Genomic DNA, 17,125 nt, shown 5'->3' with positions numbered 1-17,125 from the left:
CCGTCGACTAAACAATGTCGTCTGGTGGGACCCAGGGGAAGAGCCTTCTCTCTGGCGGCCCCGGCCCTCTGGAACCAGCTCCCCCCAGATATCAGAGTTGCCCCCACCTTCCTTGCCTTTCGCAAGCTCCTCAAAACCCACCTCTGTCGTCAGGCATGGGGGAATTGAAATTTTCCCTTCCCCCTAGGCTTATAGAATTTATACATGGTATGTTTGTATGTATGATTGGTTCTTTAAATTGGGGTTTTTAAGATTATTTTTAATATTAAATTTGTTTACATTGTCTTTTTATATTGTTGTTAGCCGCCCTGAGTCTTCGGAGAGGGACGGCATACAAATCTAATTAATAAAAATAATAATAATAATAAATAAATAAATATGTATATGCACATAGTAAAATGCATGATGAAGGTTATAGAGGAGATATAGTAAAATATATCTAAGAAAGAATAGAAAAGAAGATAAAGTAATAGAACATATCAATGAAAGGATAGAAGAAGAGATATAGGAATGGAAGAAAGGTATAGGAGATATAGGAGAGCAATAGGACAGGGGATGGAAGGCACTCTCGTGCACTTGTACTCGCCCCTTACTGACCTCTTAGGAATCTGGAGAGGTCAACCGTGGATAGTCTAAGGGTAAAATGTTGGGGGTTTGGGGATGACACTATGGAGTCCGGTAATGAGTTCCACCTCCCTCTTTCTGCCTAGATGCCCTAAAGAAAATCAAGGATATTGCCAGAAAGGCCAAAGTGGTTGGAGACCGGGTGCGCAAACTTTTCCGGTCTGTCATGGATTCAGTGCGGCACGTCGGTGAGTCGAGGGAAGATTTTGCAAGTTAAAATAAATAAGAAAAGGGATTTCCCCAAAAAACCCCTTTCTGAATAGGCTGCGGATTCCTTTCCTTGCTTCTTTGGGACCACAATCCCCATCTTCCTCAGCCAGTGTGGCTCATACCCTATAATGCCTGACGGGAAAACTTTGCTCCATGTCAAAGTTACATTCCTAACTTTGTCAGGGGGGGAAAAAAAAGTGCTGAGATGAAAACATTATTTCCCTGGGCATTACCGGTTGCGACCACCAGTGGCGCTGTTTGACTTTTGAGGATCGAAACTCGACTGACATGGATCTTTGTGAGATGGGAGGGGGGGAGTCCTCAACTTACAACAACAATTCATTTAGCGAACGTTCAAAGTTGCGACCCTGGGGGGAAAAAAGCGAGTTATGTCTATTTTTCACACTTAACCCCCATGGGAGCATGGCTCCTGTCTTTTTATGTACCGACTTTTCCCCAAAATAAGACCCTGTCTTATTTTTATTTTTTTTAACCCCGAAATAAGCGCTTGGCCTTATTTTTTTGGGAGGTCATAGTATTTTGGGGCGCATGGAGCAAGATTTCCAGCTCTGTCTCCCTAACCCTAACTGGAGGAAATGGTGGGGATCAGCTGCGCATGTGTTTAAATGTTTTTGGGGAGGGATTATTTCCAGGGAAACACGGTACACTGAGAACCTATGCACCGAAGACAATTTTCATGTGTGTCCATTCACACTTCTTTGGCCAATAAAGAATTCTGTTCTGTTCTGTTCCATTTTTATTCTAGTCTATTTTATTCTATTCTTACTCTTATTCTATTCTGATTCTTATTCCAATTCTTATTCGTATTCATTCTATTCCAATTCTAATTCCAATAATTCATTCCATCCCATTCCCATTGTTATTCTTCTTACTCAATCTTATTCATTCTCTTCTTCTTCTTCTTCATCATCATCATCATCATCATTATTCTATTTTATTCTAATTCTTATTCATTCTATTCTAATTCTAAAACTCTGATCCTAAAACTCTGATTCTAAAACCCTGATCCTAAAACCCTGATCCTAAAACTCTGATCCTAAAACCCTGATCCTAAAACCCTGATCCTAAAACCCTGATCCTAAAACCCTGATCCTAAAACTCTGATCCTAAAACCCTGATCCTAAAACCCTGATCCTAAAACCCTGATCCTAAACCCTGATCCTAAAACCCTGATCCTAAAACTCTGATCCTAAAACTCTGATCCTAAAACTCTGATCCTAAAACCCTGATCCTAAAACTCTGATCCTAAAACTCTATTCTTATTCTTCTTATTCATTCTTATTCTTATTCTAAAACTGCAGCAAGCAAAGTCGTAAAACGGGGCAGACTCGCTCAGCAAACATAACTTTGGGGTTCGATGGCCGTCGTAATCTCGCGGACTGCCCGTTCTCTTGTCTCGCAGCCCACTGCATGCGGAACGTCTGGTACTTCCTCCTCCACATGGGCGACATCTGCAACGAGGAGATGGGCAGGCCCTACCAGAAGTGCGCCCGCATCTTCGACAGCGCCAAGGACCGGTGCGAACGCGCCATTCCGTTCCTTTCCTTCCTCTGCTACGTCGTCCTCCTCTTCAAATACCTCTGCGGATTGGCTAACAGTGAGCGCGCTTCCTCCATTCGCGCCGTGGGAGTGGCTTATTTTGTGGGTGTGGCTTGATGGCCATGTGACTAGGTGGGAGTGGCTTGACGATCATATGACTGAGGGAGGCGGCTTAAAGGTCAGGCGGCTGGCTTAAAGGTGGCTCACTTGATGTCACTCACGTCAAGGGTTAGGGTGCCTGGCCTGGCCTCGCCTCAAAGAGATACAATTTCCCTATTTGCTGTGACGGAACATCCAAAATATACTCTTTAATAAAACAAGGGGGGACAATCTGAGGTTAGTTGGGGGAGAGATCAGCAGCAAAGTGAGAAAATATTGTTTTACTGAAAGAGTAGTAGATGCTTGGAACAAACATCCAGCAGACGTGATCAGTCAATCCACAGTGACTGAATGTAAACATGCCTGGGATAAACATAGATCCATCCTAAGATGAAATACAGGAAATAGTATAAGGGCAGACTAGGTGGACCAGGAGGTCTTTTTCTGCTGTCAATCTTCTATGTTTCTATGTTTCTAATTTCTAACATTTCTAATGCCTCCCGTCCCCTGTGCTATTGTCTCTTCTATATCTCATATATCGCATCTACTATTCTTCTATTCTATTCTTCTTATACTACTCTCATAATATCCTTCTATTCTCTAATTGATATATTCTATTCCTAAATTTTCACTTCTATTCTTTCTCTAATATATTATTGTACTCGAGTATAACCTCTATAACCTTCATTGTGTATTGTTCTGCATTGGAAGGAAGGGAGGAAGGGAGGAAGGGAGGGAGGGAATTTGTGTGAGAAAGAGAGAGGAAGGAAGGAAGGAAGGAAGGAAGGAAGGAAGGAAGGAACATTCTAAAATCAACATTGGAACCATACAACACAATCATACCACGCATAAACTGTATAAGCCTGGGGGGGTATCTCATTTCCCCCGTGCCTGGCGACATAACTGGGTCTTTAGTAACTTACGAAAGGCAAGGAGGGTGGGGGCAGTTCTAATCTCCAGGGGGAGTTGATTCCAGAGGGCTGGGGCCGCCACAGAGAAGGCTCTTCCCTTGGGGCCCGCCAGATGGCATTGTTTAGTCAATGTAACAATCAATGTTAGAAAGGAGTGGGGAGGGGAGGAAGAGGACAACAACTGTGGGGTCTTTGTTTGCTCTCTTCAGCGTGGCGGGTTTTCTTGCGGGACATCTCATTACCAAACTAGGTAACATCACTCGTTCCAGCACTGATGATGTTATCCATGCCAACCGCGCCCTCCTCGGCTCTTTCTCCTTCCTCCCACAGTCCTCCTGGTCTTCTGCATCATTCCTGACTACATCGTGCCATTCCTGCGCCGCAGAGTTGCAGAACGTAAGCTCCGAGCCGCGCCCGGGCCCCTCCCTTGCCCTCTCGATATCCCGCCTCTTGCAACGGGCCAGCCGACAAAACATTTCCAAAAGAGGATCGGCTGGCTCCGCCCCTTTCTATATGTCCCCGCCTCCTTTAGGCCCCACCCACCTTTCTTACGGTCCCCACCCATCAGGTGCTCCTACCTGGGAAGGCAGGTTGCCCTGGAAAGGAAGGGGGGGGAGAAAAAGGATCCATCAACCATTCCTGATATTTTCCAAACTTTCTCTTTCTCTTTCTTTCTCTTTCTCGCTCTCGCTCTCTCTTTCTCTTTCTTTCTCTCTTTCTCTTCCTCTCTCTCTTTCTCTCTGTCTTTCTCTCTCTCTCTTTGTTTTGCTCTCACTCTTTCTCTCTCACTTTCTCTTTCTCTCTCACTTTCTATTTCTCTCTTTCTTTCTCTCTTTCTCTCTTTCTCTTTCTCTCTCTCTCTTTCTCTTTCTTTTTCTCTCTTTCTCTCTCTCTTTTTCTCTCTCTTTCTCTCTCTTTTTCTCTTCCTCTCTTTCTCTTCCTTTCTTTCTCTCTTTCTCTTTCTGTCTTTCTCTTTCTGTCTTTCTCTCTTTCTCTCTCTCTCTTTTTCTCTTTCTCTTTTTCTTTCTCTCTTTCTCTTTCTCTCTCTCTTTCTCTCTCTTTTTTCTCTCTCAATTTCTCTCTCTTTTTCTTTCTCTTTCTCTCTCTCTCTCTCTTTCTTTATCTCTCTTGCCCACTCCAAGCCATCGTGGCGATGCTGAACCGCGTGCGGGCCGAGTTCGAATTCAACCTCACCACCATCCACCAGTACGAGGTCAGCGTCAACGCCAGCAAGAAGCTCTCAGAAGTGGCCTTCGACATCATGGAGGAAGTGTCCGAGCGTCTCCAACCGGCCAGGGAAGCGGTGGGACTTTTCGGCTACATGTCCACTCTGGTCATGCTTTACATGTACCTCGGGTGAGCCGGGGATCCTGGAGGTCTTCTAGTCCAACCCCCTGCTCAAGCAGGAAACCCCTCTCCTATACTGTCCTGCCTGGCCAGACAGCTGAGCAGTGGTTACGGTCACCTGGTTCTTATCTAGAAAAGTTTGTAGGTAGAGATACCACTGTAATGTCCGATATGCATTGTGGGACCCAGACAGATGAGCTGTATTCGAGAATTGGTCTAGCAAATGTTTTGTATGCTTTAGTTAGCAGTACAATATTACCAGAGAACAGAGAATGTCCGATATGTAGTGTAGGTTCCAGACAGATGAGCTTTTAATTCGAGAATTCTTCACTCCTCCAGGGCTCTCCTGTACCGAAAACATTACCTACACGAGGACAGCTTCGACAATATTTATATCACCGAATCCTTCCTCGAAATGGACGCCATTCGGAGGAAAAGCAAGCGTCCGTCCGTGCTGCCCTTGTCGCCGAAGGAAAGCGGCAAATACATCCGGCCAAGTACGTAGTGGCGCGGCGTGACGGGTACGGGTGTCACCAACGACGGGGAGTCCTCGGCTCATTGACCGCGATGGGAGGTCCAAATTTAGGAGGCTAAGCAAGACAGGGGTCCAGTCCATTGTGTCTCGTTTTACCACCTTCCTTGCCAACTGGGCGGAGAACCCCTTGCGAAAATATTTGAAGCCCGCCCCCAATCATAACTCACTATTTTTGGTGCCGTCATCACTAAACCAACTGTCGTTAAGTTGAGGACTTCCTGTATTGGTGAGCCCACAGATCCGTCTAGGAGAGGGGCATCAAATACAAAGGCCCATGGGCCGGAGTCGGCCCACGATGTGCTGGGATCCAGCCTGCGGGGCTCTCCTGGCCTATCCAACGCGAAGAGGAAATGATTGGGCCAGCATGGCTTCGGCCTACTCCAGGGGTAGGCAAAATTGGCTCGTCTGTGACTTGTGGACTTCAACTCCCAGAATTCCTTAGCCAATCATACTAGCTCAGGGATTCTGGGAGTTGAAGTCCACATGTCATAGAAGAACCAACTTGGCCTACCTCTGGCCCTAGTCTGTCCAACGCAAAGAGGAAGCATCACAGTCCTGATGAGTTTGATTCCCCCCCCCCCCTGTTCTGCAGCCTCCCTGGTGTTGCCGCGCAAAGAGCAGATCGCCTACGCCCTGGCCCTGGCCCGCATCTGCCGCCAGTTTATCCTGGTCATTCTCCTCATCGTGGCGGACTTCTCGGTCTACTGGCTCTTCGACTTGGTGCGCTACCACCTGGTGGGCGAGATCGTCGCCAGAGGTAAGGCGGAGGCACTGGAGGGAGAAGGAGAGAGAGAGAGAGAGAGAGAGGAAGGCAGGGCGTTTACATGGGCGCGGGTGCACGCTTCTGTAGCTTGGGCCGGTGGCTTTCTCTCTCTGCTCAGCCTACCTGATAGGTTTGTTGCGGGGAAGGAAAAGAAAGAGGAAGGAAGGAGGGGAGGGGAAGTGGAAGTGAAAGTGAGAGGGATGGAGGGAGAAAGAAATAAAGAGGAAGGGAAAGGAAAGAGAAAAGGAGGAGAGTGAAAGGAAAAGTAAGAAAGAAAAGAAGGAAGGAAGGAGGGGAGGAAGGAAGGAAAAGAAGGAAGGAAGGAAGGAGGGGAGGGGAAGTGAAAGTGAAAGTGAGAGGGATGGAGGGAGAAAGAAATAAAGAGGAAGGAAAAGGAAAGAGAAAAGGAGGAGAGTGAAAGGAAAAGTAAGAAAGAAAATAAGAAAGGAAGGAGGGGAGGAAGGAAGGAAAAGAAGGAAGGAAGGAAGGAGGGGAGGGGAAGTGAAAGTGAAAGTGAGAGGGATGGAGGGAGAAAGAAATAAAGAGGAAGGGAAAGGAAAGAGAAAAGGAGGAGAGTGAAAGGAAAAGTAAGAAAGAAAATAAGGAAGGAAGGAGGGGAGGAAGGAAGGAAAAGAAAGAAGGAAGGAAGGATTTCCAGAATAGCAAAAGCAATACAGCAATAGCATTTAGAGGAAGGAAGGAAGGAAAAGGAAAAAGGAAAGTGAAAGCTAAAGCAGAATTGGAGGGAAAGGAAAGGAAAAAGGAGGAGAGAAAGGGAAAATAAGAAAGGAGAATGGAGGAAGAAAAGGGGAGAGAGAAAAGGAAGGAAGGAAAGGAAAAGGAAAATGGGGGGGAAGGAAAGGAGAGGTGAAACTAAGAGCGGAAGGATGGTGGGGGAAGACGAAAGGCAAAAGGAAGGGAAGGAAAGAAGGAAAGGAAAAGAAAGGAAAGGGGAAACGAAAGCGAAAGGAGTGAAAAAAAATTTCACAACTCCCCATGCTCTATGATCCCCAAAACAGCGAAAGAGAGGTCAGCCTAGAAAGACTCAGGGCGTCCACCTCCTCCTCCTTTTCGTTCTCTGCAGCTCCAGTGGTCACCACGATCAGCGTGAACGGCTCCGGATACACCAGCGAACTCTACCGCGACTTGGTCTCGGCCTTCGACGTGCTTCAGGAGGGGAATATCAGCGTGGTGTCCCCAAAATGCCGCCTGCGTCCATCGGAGCCCGACTACAACGGCTACCTCGTGATCGGTAATTGGACCTTCAGACATTGCTTCTGGCTCCCGCTCGCCAAGGGAGAGACCCCTGCCAGTTTCACCAATTTTTTTCCCTTCCCTGTGAAACTGACCGGATACTCTGCCTGCGTGTCCATTCTCCCTCCCCCAAAAAATGAGTTGGCAGGAGAATTTTAAAAAATAAATAAAGAAATAAAAAAACAGTAAATGGGATTAGAAAGAAGGGCTTTAAAATAATTGAGGGACTTTTCAGAGGACAGCTAGTCCTCGACGTACGACCGTTCATTGAGCGATTGCTTAAAGTTACGACGGCACGGAATTAAAAAGGGACTTACGACCATTTCCCCCACTTTTTGTCATTAGCTTTTACTTGCATTCAATATGAAATTAGAAATTGTAATACCCATTTAACCATTCTCCCCAATTTCTCAAACTCTTTTCCGAGTCTACGGAGAGGGGCGGCATACAAATCTAATAAATAATAATAATAAATAATAATAATAATAATCCATCAACAAAAAAATCAGAAGAATTGTTCAGTGCTCAACGTAACAGTCAATTCTCCTTCGCCACAACCACCGAAACAAAAACTTACGTTGTCTTTTCTTTTTCGAATGACTTCCAATTCTTCAAACAACACTTTCCAGCATTAGTCTCTTCGGCTAATGGCGGCTAACCGCCTTCACACCACTCTTGGTGGAGGAGCCAGGTCCGGTCACCGTGGGGTATGCCGCCCCCAAAATTGGACCAAACCAAGTCCCCTTCTCCCCCTCCCTTCCAGGGAGGTTCTGGTCCGATTCAAACTGAATCGGCACCCCCAAACAGCGGGGAATCGACATTTCCCCGCAAAAGCGAAAGGAATACCGCACCGCCGAGACGCTGACCATGCCTTTCTCCGTTTTCCCCGCTTAACGACCAGTTGCGGCATCCCCCTCGGTCACCAAAACTTAGAGGCTTCACAACCGATTCATCTTTACGACGGAGTGTAGCATCCCGGAGTCACTCCGTCCCCTTTAGCGACTGTCCGATGGGCAAAGTCAACGGGGGAAGAAGCCCAATTCATTTTACAACCATAGGACGCTGACATAACCACTGCATCCATTCGCTAAACAACGGCGGCAAGGGAGGGGCGAACCCCGCCGAGTTGGCGTCTCTCGCCCGGCATCTGGGCTCCCTCGCGAGGTCGTAACTCGAGGACCCACGGGTGGATTTAAAAGCGAGAGGCTTTGGAAGCCGAGAGCACAAAGAGACCGAATGCAAATATTTCTTACCTGCCTGAGGCAGGTGATCAAAAAGCCGAAGAGTCTTAATTCGGTCACGGCGTTTGAGTTCAAGGAAGGAAAGGAAAACCTTTAGAGAGCCATAATAAAGTACTTTAAATGACAAACGGTCCATTTTTCAAGCACTCCAGCAACGTACTTTAACGGGAGCAGTGAGACTATTATAAGACGCGGCGGCCAGGCAACCGAAACGTTAGATATTTTTCCCAACGTTTAGCCAAACTTCCTACCGCCTCTTCTTTTTCAAATAGAAATTTTATCTTTCTCCAACATGGAATAAAAGACAATACATAAGTACAAACATTAAAAACATGCTTAAAGTAAAACATATATCAAAAAATTTCTATCATTCATATCACCAATCTTGCCATCTGGCTAACCATCTTTGATTCAATTTTCATATCTCATCTTCCCCCAAAATAACTAACGCCTCTTGCTTCTGACTCGGTGCCAACGCCAGCCGTATTGACAATCACAGCATTGTCATGGCGGAAAGGACCCCTAGAGGTCATCTATTCCAACCCCCCACAGACATCCGAGGCGTAGAAGACTTACCCACCCGTCTTTTTTCACGCTTTCTTCCCCAGGTCTCATGTACGGGATCTGCTTGTTCAGCGCCATCTTCGGCACCTACATCCAACGGATGCGCCGAGTTCTCTGTGCGTGGTATTATCCCTCTCGGGAACGGGTGAGTTCCCCCCCCCCATGTTTCTGGCCTCCCTCGCAACCAGGAAAGGGTGTGTGTGTGTGTTTAAGCTAAGCTCTACGTGGGGTTAGAACGCAGCCGTCGTGAGTGTGCCTAAGTCAGTGAAAGGGTACGAAATTTGTTACTACCACACTGTGGGGCGTGGCTTATTTTGTGGGTGTGGCTTGCTGGCCATGGGACCAGGTGACATGGTAGATAGATAGGTAGGTAGATATGAAGATAGATAGGTAGGTAGGTAGATATGAAGATAGATAGGTAGATAGATAGGTAGGTAGATATGAAGATAGATAGATAGGTAGGTAGATATGAAGATAGATAGATAGGTAGGTAGATATGAAGATAGATAGATAGGTAGGTAGATATGAAGATAGATAGGTAGATAGATAGATAGGTAGATAGGTAGATATGAAGATAGATAGATAGGTAGGTAGATATGAAGATAGATAGGTAGATAGATAGATAGGTAGGTAGATATGAAGATAGATAGATAGGTAGGTAGATATGAAGATAGGTAGATAGATAGGTAGGTAGATATGAAGATAGATAGGTAGGTAGGTAGATATGAAGATAGATAGGTAGATAGATAGATAGGTAGGTAGATATGAAGATAGATAGATAGGTAGGTAGATATGAAGATAGGTAGATAGATAGGTAGGTAGATATGAAGATAGATAGGTAGGTAGGTAGATATGAAGATAGATAGGTAGATAGATAGGTAGGTAGATATGAAGATAGATAGGTAGATAGATAGGTAGGTAGATATGAAGATAGGTAGATAGATAGGTAGGTAGATATGAAGATAGATAGGTAGGTAGGTAGATATGAAGATAGATAGGTAGATAGATAGGTAGGTAGATATGAAGATAGATAGGTAGATAGATAGGTAGATAGGTAGATATGAAGATAGATAGGTAGGTAGGTAGATATGAAGATAGATAGGTAGATAGATAGATAGGTAGGTAGATATGAAGATAGATAGATAGGTAGGTAGATATGAAGATAGGTAGATAGATAGGTAGGTAGATATGAAGATAGATAGATAGGTAGGTAGATATGAAGATAGATAGGTAGATAGATAGATAGGTAGGTAGATATGAAGATAGATAGATAGGTAGGTAGATATGAAGATAGGTAGATAGATAGGTAGGTAGATATGAAGATAGATAGGTAGGTAGGTAGAAATGAAGATAGATAGATAGGTAGGTAGATATGAAGATAGATAGGTAGGTAGGTAGAAATGAAGATAGATAGGTAGATAGATAGGTAGGTAGATATGAAGATAGGTAGGTAGGTAAGTAGGTAAGAAGGTAGGTAGATAGATATGAAGATAGAGAGATAGATATGAAGATAGAGAGATAGATATGAAGATAGAGAGATAGATATGAAGATAGGTAGGTAGGTAGTTTGGTAGGTAGGTAGATAGATAGATAAGAAGATAGAGAGATAGATATGAAGATAGATAGATAAATAGGTAGGTAGGTAGATATGAAGATAGAGAGATAGATATGAAGATAGATAGATAAATAGGTAGGTAGATATGAAGATAGGTAGGTAGGTAGGAAGGTAGGTAGATAGATATGAAGATAGAGAGATAGATATGAAGATAGATAAATAGGTAGGTAGGTATGTAGATATGAAGATAAGATAGGTAGGTAGGTAGGTAGGAAGGTAGGTAGATAGATATGAAGATAGAGAGATAGATATGAAGATAGATAGATAAATAGGTAGGTAGGTAGGTAGATATGAAGATAGGTAGGTAGGTAGGAAGGTAGGTAGATAGATATGAAGATAGAGAGATAGATATGAAGATAGATAAATAGGTAGGTAGGTAGATATGAAGATAGGTAGGTAGGTAGGAAGGTAGGTAGATAGATATGAAGATAGAGAGATAGATATGAAGATAGATAAATAGGTAGGTAGGTAGATATGAAGATAGATAAATAGGTAGGTAGGTAGGTAGATATGAAGATAGAGAGATAGATATGAAGATAGATAAATAGGTAGGTAGGTAGATATGAAGATAGGTAGGTAGGTAGGAAGGTAGGTAGATAGATATGAAGATAGAGAGATAGATATGAAGATAGATAAATAGGTAGGTAGGTATGTAGATATGAAGATAGGATAGGTAGGTAAGTAGGTAAGAAGGTAGGTAGATAGATATGAAGATAGAGAGATAGATATGAAGGTAGGTAGGTAGGTAGGTAGTTTGGTAGGTAGGTAGATAGATAGATATGAAGATAGAGAGATAGATATGAAGATAGATAAATAGGTAGGTAGGTAGATATGAAGATAGGTAGGTAGGTAGGAAGGTAGGTAGGTAGATATGAAGATAGGTAGGTAGGTAGGAAGGTAGGTAGATAGATATGAAGATAGAGAGATAGATATGAAGATAGATAAATAGGTAGGTAGGTAGATAGATATGAAGATAGGTAGGTAGGTAGGAAGGTAGGTAGATAGATATGAAGATAGAGAGATAGATATGAAGATAGATAAATAGGTAGGTAGGTAGATAGATATGAAGGTAGGTAGGTAGGTAGGTTGATAGGTAGGTGGGTGGGTAGGTAGGTGGGTAGGTAAGAGGATGGGTGGTTAGGTAGGTAGGTAGATAGGTATGTAGATAGGTAGATATGGGTAGGTAGATAGGTAGGTAGGTGGGAAGGTAGATATGAAGATAGGTAGGTAGGTACATAGGTACCTAGGTAGGTAGAAAAATATCAACTAATGTCGCCGGTGTCTCTTGGAGCTAAGCTGCAAGCTGGTTCGACCGAGATCTGCATCGTGTTAACATGTTGGCAGGCAGCAATCTCTCAATTTTAAAGAAAACAAAAAAAAATTTCCCCTTCCAATTTAGGAACGGATTTGCTACCTCTACAATACGATTTTGACCCGCAGGACCAAACTCATAAGCGCTGTGCTTAAGGCCGTACGGCAAAACTCGGCGGACGAAGGACACCAAAATATTTTACTCATCTTTGCGTCCAAGTAAGACATTTGCAGGGCGGTTAATATGGACACACGCGGTTCTTTAAAACGAATGGATGAACGAATTTGATGGGTGGATGAATAATTTTTTATTTCTGGAGTTTTAACCGTTTTATATTGTCATATTATATCATTTTTATTAGAGTCGAGTTGAGTGGCTTATAAATTTAATAAATTTAATAAATTAAAAAATTAGATTAATTTAAATTAAATTAAATTAAAAAATTAGATTAATTTAAATTAAATTAAATTAAATTAAATTAAAATTGTGGCGAATGCGTGAGAATCCCGTCGCGCTCTTTCTTCCTCGTGTGCCGTCCTTTCGTGCGCTTTCTCACCGGCGCCGTGCGTTCTTTCGTCTCCCGCCACAGGTTCCGCCTGTGTCGCTGGTTGGTGAAGATGCTGGGGATCCACGAATCCTTCTGCATGGGTTGCGGCAAGATCCAGAGGGGTGCGGAGAGTGAGGAGTTCGTGACATGCATCACCCCGGCGTGCCGAGGTTTGGAAATGAGCAAAGAGGGGAGGATTGTGGTAGGGTGGAGGACTAGAAGGGAGAGAATTATCCTCTAGGCTACAGTATCCAATCCCTTCAGCTCTGCACCAGATATATGTATCTATTTTTAATCCTTGGCAGGGATCTACTGCCCTGCGTGCTACAGGATTCTCGACAACACATGTTCCATCTGCATGGCCCCACTCATGTACCAGGGGGACATAGATGAGGAGATGTAAGTGCCTGCGGTTCATGTTATGGATGTTGTTAAGTGAATTGTTCTCTTTGCTTCTTCGGAAACCTCCACCCCCTTCTAGCACTGATGACACTCCCCCAGTTCGGTCATGAAATTTCTGCAAATTATTATTTCTTCTCCTTCTCCTCTCCTCCACTACCTCCTCTTCTTCTTCCTCCTCTTCCTCTCCTCCTCCTCCTCTTCCCCCTCCTCCTCTTCTTCTTCCCCTCTTCTCCCTCCCCTCCTCTTCTTTTTCTTCACCTTCTTTTCCTCTTCTTCCTCCTCCTTCTTCTTCTTCTTCCTTCTTTCTTCCTCTTCCTCCCCCTCCTCTTCTTCTTTTTCTTCACTTTCTCTTCCCCTTCTTCTTCCTCCTCCCTTTTTCTTCTTCTCCTCCTCCTCCTCCTCCTTCTTCTCCTTATTTTTCTTCCTTTTCTTCTTCCTCCTCCTCCTCCTCCTTCCTTCTTCCTTCCTTCTTCCTTCCTCTTCCTCCCCCTCTTCTTCTTCTTTTTCTTCACCTTCTCTTCCTCTTCTTCCTCCTCCCTTCTTCTTCTCCTCCTCCTTCTTCTTCTCCTTATTTTTCTTCCTTTTCTTCTTCCTCCTCCTCCTTCTCCTTCTTCCTTCCTTCTTTCTTCCTCTTCCTCCCCCTCTTCTTCTTCTTTTTCTTCACCTTCTCTTCCTCTTCTTCCTCCTCCCTTCTTCCTTCTTCGTTCTTCCTCTTCCTCCTCCCTTCTTCTTCTTCCTCCTCCTCCTCCTCCTCCTTCCTCTTCTTTCCTTCTTCCTTTTTCTTCTTCTTCTTCCACCTCCTCCTCCTTCCTCTTCTTTCCTTCTTCCTTTTTCTTCTTCTTCTTCCACCTCCTCCTTCTTCTTCCACCTCCTCCTTCTTCCTCTTCTTTCCTTCTTCTTCTTCTTCTTCTTCTTCTTCCTCCTCGTCTCTTCTTCTTCCTCTTCCTTCCTTCTTCCTTCTTTCTTCCTCTTCCTCCCCCTCTTCTTCTTCTTTTTCTTCACCTTCTCTTCCTCTTCCTCCTCCTCCCTTCTTCTTCCTTCTTCCTTCTTCCTCTTCCTCCTCCCTTCTTCTTCTTCTTCCTCCTCCTCCTCCTCCTTCCTCTTCTTTCCTTCTTCCTTTTTCTTCTTCTTCCACCTCCTCCTTCTTCTTCCACCTCCTCCTTCTTCCTCTTCTTTCCTTCTTTTTCTTCTTCTTCTTCTTCTTCCTCCTCCTCCTCTCTTCTTCTTCCTCTTCCTTCCTTCTTTCTTCCTCCTCCTCCTCCCAGCAAACCCCACTCCCTCCTATCCCTGATGATGCTCCTTAGCTGGGTCACGAAACGTCTGCCAGAACTCCCCCCACCCCCCCCCAGCGTAAGAGAGCCCCGGGGAACCCCTCGCACCAGGGACCCTCCTAAGTAAAAGAAGTGTCCTGACCCCACTTTCTTTTTTTTAAAAAATCCCACATGCAGCGATTCGAGCGACGAAGAGACCCTGGTCCTCTGGACGAACGCGGTCCAGGCGCTGCGCGGAGTCCCGGGGGAGAAGCGGCAGAAGCAGCGGCAGTTGCTGAAGGGGCGGGTCCTGCGGGCCGTGAAGGGAGAAGGCGGGTGCCGCGCATTGCCGGCCCAGCTGGCGAGGAAGATCCTGGCACAACTGAACGAGGAGGAAGAGGAGGAGGAGGAGAAAGAAGAAGGTGATGGAAGCGAGGAAGAGCCGTCCTCCAGTTCCGACGGCGAGAGCAGTACGTTGAGTACGGACACAAGGTGAGGAGCGAATTCTCTCCCTCCCCCCTTCTGCCTCCCATCGGCCGTTCCCACAATAGAGCGTCCCGCACTGCAGGGGTGGAAGGGTGACGGAATTTGCATCTCTCTTTGCTGGGGGGAGTGAAGGTGTTGCAGCCCAGATACGTCACCGGGGTTTCCGCCTTGGGTTGCGACACACGGTGGGTGGGATCGGGGTTTAATTGTGGCCGGATCAGGGTTTAATCATGGCTGAGTCAGGGTTTAATCATAGGTCATCGGTTGAACGGTGGCTTCAGCTCGGAAAGAAGCCCTCCCAAATGGGTTGGGCTGGCCAATTGGAACAGTGGGGTCTCCAAACGTAGCAAGTTTAAGATTGGTGGACTTCAACTCCCAGAATTCCTCAGCCATGCTGGCTGAGGGAATTCTGGGATTTGAAGTCCTTAGGTCTTAAAGCGATGTTGGCTGAAAAAATTAAGTCTTAAAGCGATGCTGGTTGGGGAATTCTGGGAGTTGAAGTCCATGTATCTTAAAGCGATGCTGTCTAGGGAATTCTGGGAATTATAGTCCATGTATCTTAAAGCGATGCTGGTTGGGGAATTCTGGGAGTTGAAGTCTATAAGTCTTAAAGCGATGCTGTCTAGGGAATTCTGGGAATTATAGTCCATGTATCTTAAAGCGATGCTGTCTAGGGAATTCTGGGAATTATAGTCCATGTATCTTAAAGCGATGCTGTCTAGGGAATTCTGGGAATTATAGTCCATGTATCTTAAAGCAATGCTGGTTGGGGAATTCTGGGAGTTGAAGTCCATAGTCTTAAAGAGATGCTGTCTAGGGAATTCTGGGAATTATAGTCCATGTATCTTAAAGCGATGCTGTCTAGGGAATTCTGGGAATTATAGTCCATGTATCTTAAAGCGATGCTGTCTAGGGAATTCTGGGAATTATAGTCCATGTATCTTAAAGCGATGCTGGTTGGGGAATTCTGGGAGTTGAAGTCCATAAGTCTTAAAGCGATGCTGTCTAGGGAATTCTGGGAATTATAGTCCATGTATCTTAAAGCGATGCTGGTTGAGGAATTCTGGGAGTTGAAGTCCATAGTCTTAAAGCGATGCTGTCTAGGGAATTCTGGGAATTATAGTCCATGTATCTTAAAGCGATGCTGGCTGGGGAATTCTGGGAATTATAGTCCATGTATCTTAAAGCGATGCTGGCTGGGGAATTCTGGGAGTTGAAGTCCATAAGTCTTAAAGCGATGCTGTCTAGGGAATTCTGGGAATTGAAATCCATAAGTTTTAAAGTGATGCTGTCTAGGGAATTCTGGGAATTGAAATCCATAAGTTTTAAAGTGATGCTGTCTAGGGAATTCTGGGAGTTGAAGTCCACAAACACAAAGTTTATGTTCCCTGAATTGGAACATAGACAAAGAATTACGAATGACTAGGGGTTTCAAACTTTCTGGCCTAGGGCCAGAAGGTAGATTCGGAAAATATATTTAGAAAAAAATATTTTTTAATTTTTTTAAAAAAAATATTCTTAAAACGTATTTCCCCCTCCCTTGAGTGAAGAAAAAGACCAAAATATTGGCTAGCTTTAAAACTCTTTTTTATAAGTCAGGGACCATCGGGCCAAAAATGCAACCTCCCAGCAATAAAATTTTTTTTAAAAAATTAAAATAAAATATAAAATGAAGACGCGCGGGCGTTTCCTTTTCTCCTTTTTAGCCATCTTGACTTCAATTACCAAGACGAGGCCCAGGGAAGCAGCGGCGAGGAATTGGAAGAGGTCAAAACTGACCAAAAACTTCCCTCGGATAAAATGGGAAAGAGAAAATAATAATAATAATAATAATAATAATTTAATAACAATAATTTATTAGATTTGTATGCCGCCTGTCTCCGGGTTTTTTCCTCCGTAGTCGGATCTTCTTGTCTACGTAGAGAAGATAATCGACCTGACATTAAACAGAGTGATTCAACCCAGGCGAAATATGGAATTATTCTCGCTATGCCCCAAAATCTTGGTGTCCTTGGGGATTTTAAAGGATCTTTTTAGCATTCAGATTTTTGGCAAAAACGCAAACACCATTGCGGGGACGGGGGAAAAAAAGCTTTCCAATGTGTTTTGCAGCATGATTTCTTGGTGGTCTCCCATTCTTGGTACTGACGAGCCCGAAACTCGTTTTACTTTTAGTAAACTTTACTTTCAGGGGCGGCTTTATTTATTCATTATTATTTAGAATGGTAGAATGCTTGGCTGCATAGCTAGAGGTATCACAAGCAGGAAGGGGGAGATTGTGGGCCCGCTGTATAGAGCGCTGGTGAGACCCCACTTGGAATAATACTGTGTCCAGTTCTGGAGGCCTCACCTACAAAAAGATATTGAGAAAATTGAAGGGGTCCAAAGAGGGGCTACAAGAATGG

General features: G+C 44.6%; 1 protein-coding gene across 1 annotated transcript; it reads left to right on the top strand.

Annotated features, from left to right (window-relative positions):
• Positions 1-716: 716 nt before the first annotated feature.
• DCST2 (DC-STAMP domain containing 2) lies at positions 717-16,680 on the top strand. Its single transcript, XM_070766792.1, has 13 exons — positions 717-812; positions 2,258-2,452; positions 3,735-3,800; positions 4,547-4,760; positions 5,091-5,248; positions 5,879-6,043; positions 7,134-7,301; positions 9,153-9,253; positions 12,123-12,253; positions 12,625-12,752; positions 12,888-12,981; positions 14,433-14,726; positions 16,427-16,680. Exons 1-13 carry the CDS (start codon positions 791-793, stop codon positions 16,536-16,538), a joined length of 1,848 nt encoding a protein of 615 aa, XP_070622893.1. The 5' UTR covers positions 717-790; the 3' UTR covers positions 16,539-16,680.
• Positions 16,681-17,125: the final 445 nt, after the last annotated feature.

Source organism: Erythrolamprus reginae, chromosome 13, assembly GCF_031021105.1.
Source record: "Erythrolamprus reginae isolate rEryReg1 chromosome 13, rEryReg1.hap1, whole genome shotgun sequence".
NCBI lineage: Eukaryota > Metazoa > Chordata > Lepidosauria > Squamata > Dipsadidae > Erythrolamprus > Erythrolamprus reginae.
The sequence above is the reverse complement of the archived record's forward strand: the minus strand, read 5'-3'. Positions and strand labels throughout refer to the sequence as shown.